The sequence below is a fragment of the Trachemys scripta genome, chromosome 6, assembly GCF_013100865.1.
Source record: "Trachemys scripta elegans isolate TJP31775 chromosome 6, CAS_Tse_1.0, whole genome shotgun sequence".
In the NCBI taxonomy this organism is placed as follows: Eukaryota; Metazoa; Chordata; order Testudines; family Emydidae; genus Trachemys; species Trachemys scripta.
In genome coordinates this window covers 98,548,586-98,555,795 of record NC_048303.1, presented here as the reverse complement: position 1 = coordinate 98,555,795, position 7,210 = coordinate 98,548,586, and the positions used below count along the sequence as shown (strand labels likewise).

At 41.1% G+C, this 7,210-nt stretch overlaps 1 protein-coding gene across 1 annotated transcript; it reads right to left on the bottom strand.

Annotated features, from left to right (window-relative positions):
• Positions 1-6,358: 6,358 nt before the first annotated feature.
• On the bottom strand, positions 6,359-6,954 carry LOC117879638 (interferon beta-like). The gene has a single exon (XM_034774910.1). It carries the CDS (start codon positions 6,929-6,931, stop codon positions 6,359-6,361), a length of 573 nt encoding a protein of 190 aa, XP_034630801.1. The 5' UTR covers positions 6,932-6,954.
• Between the last annotated feature and the right edge of the window lie 256 nt (positions 6,955-7,210).

The following is a 7,210-nucleotide window of genomic DNA, read 5'->3' as shown; positions in this document are numbered from 1 at the left end:
GGTACAGAGCCGAGATGAGATTTCAGTGCAGAAGAGCAGTACAAGGCAAACATGCAGCAAACACCTGGTGGTCATGATGATGTCTATACACTCCTTTTCTTTGTGTGGAACCTTGAGCCTGGAGTTTGTTGAGGCTCCTACGTAGACTGCTGTGTCTTTCCTGTATGTCTCTGAATTTAAGTATTTGGTTGGAGAATGTTTTTGATCATTTTCTATTTACAAGATTTTCCTTCTTGGAGGTTTCAGAGTTTTTCTTTCTGTTTTTCTTGCTATTTTCTAGTTCTTTTACCATGTTTCCTCCTTCTTCTTTTTTCTGTGTGAAAGTGACCATCCATGACAATACACAACCCTGTTAACTCATGTTGGATCCACATACATACAGGCTTTTTATCATACATTAATTTCTATAATTTAAGAAGATCATCCACAATTCCAAAGTGGTATAGAAAAGACCTCCAATTCATCAGCCAGTGTACCTCCCATTCATAACCTCCTTCTTTTGAGAGATTAGGAATATTTAAATTTTTCTAGGCATGGAGGAAGTAAATGCGGGAGGAAAGGGTTAGGCTTCCCAAAAATATTGGCAAATCTCCCCAACTTTAATCTTTCCCTCCGATTCAGAAGACACATTTACCATCGGTATCTTCCTTCTGTGAAACCACAGGAGATAGAATGCGCTGAGGAAATGGAACCTTAAATCATTGTTATTTCCAGGTCTTAATATACATACTGGAGCTGAGTAATAGATCCAGTGAAAGGTGTGACTATCATGTCCTGTTAATCACTCCAAGTAACTGACAATAGTGAAAAATTGAGAATAATTCATAAAACAGGATGAGCAATTAGTATAGTAACACATGCTAGAGAGGTACCCACATGGATAACTGTGATTTACAATGTGGTCAGAAGGAGGTTATGCAGAGAAGTCACATTATGTATTTTTTACCAAGTGTGTCCCTGGGATGAAAGAAATCAACTAATGTTTTAAAAATGAAATTCAGTGTTCACCATTTTTGCTGGTTCCTTCTCTTTGAACATTTGCCTTCCCCTGCGCTTGGGCAGGGAAATTCTTCTAGTTTGTTTTATTCTCTTCACTTCCTGTGGTCACGGTTCATTTTCTGGATCTCAAGCCCTAGCACAGACTGTTATGCTGGAGTTTCCATCAGGGCAGGGAAGTGTGTTTTAATTCAACAAGAAAACTATTTTCACTGAAATTAAAAATGAAAATCACATGAAGAAATGATGAAAACATTTATGTGCATATTAAATTGATTAGAGACTCCCAAGTTTTCCTGCACTTGTATAAGAATTTTGAGATTTTAGCTTCAAATTTTTGAAAGACACTCTGCAAAGCAGAGAAAGCAGACTTACCAAAGCCCCCAGATCATCATGGGCTAACCCACTGTATGAATGAGACCATGCTTTTGGTCGCTCTTATTACTTGAAGCTTCACACCCCCAGCACACGTTGTTCCAGCCTGGGGCAGCCCTGGCAGGATGGAACCACGCTGATAGGGACCAGAAGGGAGGTCTGACAAAGCCCTAGAAGTGATGCAGACACTCACGTGCTCTGTGTGGAAAGATTTTGTATTCTGTGCAGAAGCCATTGGGTAATCTATTTCCATGGTGAAAGCTGGGGCAACTATTTCTTCTTGCCTGCTAGTGGAATGATAAGGGAGAGCTTAAGTGGGGATGAATTAGTGGTGATTTCCTTCTTTTTTATCCACCTGTGGCTGGCTTTCCCACAGGAAGACCTAAAGTCATAGATGATGGATAACATCAAATGGCTCTTAAGTAGATTAAAAGATTCTTCCACGTAGCACTGCTTAAAAACAATGTGGTGGAATGATTGTCAGGAGGTTCTCCTCTGCACTATAGAGAAAATGGGGACGTTAGACTTTGAAGAAGAGTTTGTATGGCTCCCAGGTTCAATATGACTGCCGTGTTCCACCAGAGAGGAGGTACATTTTGGAGTTTATGAACCAATCTGTTTATAATCTTTGACTTGTTCATACAGTCTATTTTTACTCTCATTATTTCCCTGTACTTGTGTTTTATCAGTACAACTTGTAGGCTTTAACTACATCCAAGAATGAATGAAGGAAGAAAGACTTGGGCAGGAAAGAATTTCTACTGTTGATAGGTACAGCTACTGAAAAAGCCTGCACCATAAGAAAGGATAGGCATTTGTATTAAGAGTTCACCCTCTGTACATGCCTCTAAACCAGCAGGTCCCAGACTGAAGTTCATGAATAGGTGATGGTACATAGAGTACTGGATGGTAGTCTTCAGAGAACTGACAGTTCCCACATTCTTTTAAAGACAGCTCAAATTGTATACATACGTTCCTACTACTCCCTTTCTCTGTAAGCATTTGGTGTACCTGTCACGAAGATACTACCTGATCTTGAATAGGAGGATAAATGGTCCATAGAACACTATTTTTAAGATTAGGCCTACATTATGAACTGTTTGAGAACCCTGGAGATAAAGATAAGCAAAGGCTTCTGCAGTGGTGCCAGCTGTTGACTGTGAAGAATGAACAGAGGTTCTATTAGCAACTCCAAGTTAGGGTGATAAAAGGGATTTCCAATGGGGCATACATTGCTGTTTTTTTTCTAAAGGGAGATCGCCATTCAGTGTGAAAATTCATATTGTTTTTATGCTCTTTGAATATTTAATGTAGTGTTTATTTGACGTCTCAATAACTTTTTAATACGAAATCTCCAGATTTAGGGTGAAATTTGTCATAGGCAGTGCTATGACTGACCAATAGTTCTTCAAAATACTATCTATGTACCCAAACTTGGCAGAGAGTAATTTTTTAATCACTATTTACATTACAACTGAAATGTTGATGCACTGTGCTCATAAAGCTGGTGGTTATAGGCGGAACATGCAGTCCATGAGCACACAAGTTTGATTTTTCAGGCAGCAGGGGAAGACAAAGGGAGACAGCACCAGGTGCTTACAAACCTGACTGTCAGGAGCAGTGGGCACATACAAGGTTGATTCATGCCCTTTGTGAGACAAGTGCTCCCAAGCCTGATTGATGGAGGGGGAGAATTTGACCAAACCAAGATTATTTGTCGGGGCTTAGGGCATCTTGGCACCTGACTGGTGGGGAGGCAGTTTTCTCACACATCTCATTAGCCTTTACCAAAGCAGCCTATTTCATCACAACTAGCTACTCTACCAAACACCCACAACTACAAGTGCTGGGGAAAAAATAATCTGGTAACAGGTGGAAGCAGAGTCTAAATGAGCTCTCCCCTGACATCTAGTGGTGAGCTGTGGAAAAAGACTTCAGAAGCCGATCTTGTTTCGATTGACACACCCACCCTGCCTAGGTGCTCAGCATGATGGGATTGCTTGCCCAAATGATCACTTGTGGCTGGTGTTGGATCCCCAGTCTCCTTGTTATTGGGGCAGGAGTAATAAAGGGTTGTTATCCTTGTTGTGTGAACCGAGGGCAGCAGAACTGTACCTGGCATACCCCAATGGAGGGACTCACCCTCCACTGAACGGCACTCGCTAGGCAGGGGACATGGGTTCCAAAGTCCAATGAGTTGAGAGAGAGTGGGGACAGGTACTTGTACCTGGCGGTGTGGGCCCTGTTTAAGGGGCCTAGGCACCATTTAACCTTTCCTCTCTCCATGTTATAATAAAAGAGCTAATTTAGACTCAATTGAGAGTCTTGTTACATGCTGCAGAGCTGAAATTGCTGATACCTAGGTCTAAGTATTAAACTTACTTTGGGGCAGTGTGCACCAGCAGTGAGGCTCCCCCACTAACAGCTGAAATCACTGAGAACTCTGTGTGTGTGTGTGTGTGTGGGGGGGGAGCTGAAGACATCTTGGTGAGTGGGCAGCTGGTGTAGCGGGGTGGCAAGTGGCCAGCAGAGAAGCTGGTGGAGAGGGCCATAGCAGAGCCCCGGGGAGGTGTGGCAATTGGCCGTTGGGCCACAAGTGAATGCCTGAGCAGTGCAGCATGTGAGGTGCCTCCTTACCCTGCTCTTCCTTCCAAACAGTGTGGGAGATGAACTCTGCGGATGAGCTTCTGAACTCTGGGGCTGCACTGGCCAAGGACAGCAACTGTGAGTGGGGTACAGAGAAGGGATGGGCATGTTAAAGGGACTTTCCAGTTGCTGGACTTAAGACCCTGAGCAGAAAAGGAAACTTCCCGATTTACTGGGCGTGGGTATATTTGCTCATGGTTTCTGTTTATGAACCCTAGTTGCACTGTTTTCCCAAATTAATGTTGAGTTAATTCCCTCCTTTTATTAAAAGTCTTTGCTACACTCAGACTCCGTGCTTGCGAGAGGGGAAGTATTGCCTCTTAGAGGCGCCCAGGGGGAGGTGTGTAATTGTCCCAGGTCACTGGGTGCGGGGCTTGAGCCAGTTTTGGGTTCTATTGTTGAAAATGAACCCCTCGATATTGAACCCAGACCTTGTTGCTGCTTCCTCCACCTGGCAGAAGGGTTACAGAGGCAGAAATGCAAAAGCTGCAGAGTTGAGGCTGTGGTGTGTGGTCTGTTGCAGTGGTAAAAGTAATTACCATATCTAGTTTTCTTATAGAGCCATGGTTGAATCAGGGATTATAGTCTGTGTGCTTCAGCAGATACCCAACGTTAACCACTTATGTGAATGGGAGGCTCCTGTACTTAAAGTTAGACAAATGTTTACAATTCCTTTGCTGAACTGGAGTCATAAGTCAGAACAAGAGAAGATTTTTATTGAATCTTTTTTTTTAAAAAAAATCTTATTAATACATATCACTACTGGTTTAGGTTCCTATTTTGTATAAATAAATATGTATTTATAAATATGATAAAATAACTCTGAAAAAGATAAATAACAGCAATAAATATTATAAATAAATAGAAATTGATTCATAAACATACTTTTACACATACAGTAAAATGATCTGAAAATATTTTCACAGTGCAGGAAGAGAATATATAGTCGCACTAGCTTAAAATTCCAGTACACCCAATTATAAATGACCTATAGACTGGGATATGCTTGTACGTTTTTTTTTATCCTTGCAGTGAAACAAGCCTCTCCAGAAGTTCCATTTTCTTCTGAGTCCATGTTTGGATCTTTGAATGGGACTGTCATTCCAGGCAGCGAGGGAGGGAATTTGGCATGAGATGTAGGAAATCTGTTAGGGGATCTCCTGGGTGGCCACTTTGGCAGTCTCTTTCTGGGTCTCTTTGGGTTTAAGAACCATTTTGAGATGACCTTGCAGGAAAATTATCCTTCCATTTTGTTTGAAAATTGTCCTAGTTCACATCTGTAATGCTGAAATGAAGCCAGTTACAGTTCAGAGGTATGATTTCATTTTTAAGAGCAGCCCCAAGCAAATTCTGAGCCAACGCATAATATCAATGATGATTAAGAAATCATGAAGCGTTTCCCCTTCTTATCAAATACTCTGGCTTGTTTGGAGCAATATCTTCTGTTTTCCACTTTCTCATGTGAGTGAATCAATCCAGCAATATCAAGAAGTAAGTAAAATGCGCATTTAGACTTATGTAGTAGAGCTAGTCCCGGGGTTAATGCAAGATGAACTAACAGGAGTCTCGAAAGTTAGTCTCGAAAGTCTACTGCTTGTAGAATCAACTAGAGACGAAGGACTCCAGTGGAGGTGCAGTATCAGTCAGTAGTTTTCATAATATCATTACTTGAAGCATCACGTGCTGGAATGAAAAAGGGAATGGTTGAAACACACAGCGTGTCAAATTTCAAATATAGCCTATGTTTTTCTAAGCTGATATCAAATGATAAATCCTGAGCCTTTGTGAACTTATCACCCTGTTACAACCTTTTTTTTTCCACTAAAGCAGCTTAACTTAGTGGTAAACAGCACAAAGAAAAGCAGAATAAGTACCCTTGGCTGTCCCTATGTGCGGAAGTCACTGTCAGAATTCAATGGTGGGATAGAAGAATGTGGTCACTGACCCCTAGTTTTCTGGTGTCCTGACTCGAATGTTGTCTTACTAGGCAGTTGTTGAAGGGATGTTTTCGCTTTTCTCTTCCCCAACTAAGACACTTACTGGGCAAAGTTATATTCATTTTGGTTAGTTATCACTCATGATATTTTGTCATTAGTTAGCAGTTATGATGTATTTCTATGTTTTTCATACAGAATATTGTGTGTGTAGAATGAAAGCACTAAATTACATGCTACTCTAAAACGGTTTTATTAACATGAATTTGAAATAGCTGAAATTACTAGTGTTGGAGAAGTGTTGGGCCCTATATAATACGAGTTTTAAAATTATCCCCATCTCTCTTCAGCTGTTTTATTGAACTAATATGATTTAGTTTCCTGAGGAAAAATACAAATATGGTACCTTAATTTTCAAGTCTCTTTGTGAGTATGTTGAGCATGAGGAAACATCTGGATATTTCCACACGGATGATCTCCCAGGCACACTGACTGTATTGCTTTTCTTTCAGGAAATCGTCGATTGTCTGGAAATATCTCTTCAGTTTGAGGCTGGTGAGCAGGAGGTTCTCATTTCCTGGGTAGGTTATCTCCTTTCCCTTCTCAGCACTCAAACACGTCTCCAGCTTCTCAATCTGCTGGTGAAGACCATTTTGGAATTCCTTTATGGAAGTCCCATTCCAGGCAGCTTGGGTGAGATTGTTGGTAAAGATATGGAAGAGCTCTTGGAGGATCTGCTGGATGGCTACCTTGGCATTCTCTTGCTGGGACAGTCGGATCTTGAGGATATCTCTGGGCTTGAAAGCTGTCCTTTCATTTAGACATTGGAAGGGAAAGTTTCCACCCATTTTCTCCAGATGCTCTAAACTCTCGCTATTCATTCTGGTTTGTAGAACATAAATCCTGTTACAGTCCAGACATGAGATTTCACTGGAGAAGAGCAGCATGAGGCAAAATTGCAGCAAACTCCTGCTGATCATGATGATGTCTTAGATTCCCTGTGTTTGTGTAGAACTTGAGCAACTGGTGCCTGTTCAAGGTCTTTCGTAGACTTTTGTGTTTTCGACCCATGTCTCTGAATTTAAGTATTCTGTAGGAAAAGATTTTGCTTTCATCACTTTCTACTTTTCAAGGTTTTTTCTGCTTGAGGTTTTTACTTTCGGTTTCCTTCTTTTTATGTAGTGGAAGCAAACAAGTCATTAGAAGAACCAAACCACAGTCATTACTTTTTTAATATTAAAGAATCCCTACATTTCTTT

Bases quoted from the DNA above. Each gene is read 5' to 3' on its own strand.
- LOC117879638 (XM_034774910.1), bottom strand. From the start codon at position 6,931: ATGATCAGCAGGAGTTTGCTGCAATTTTGCCTCATGCTGCTCTTCTCC.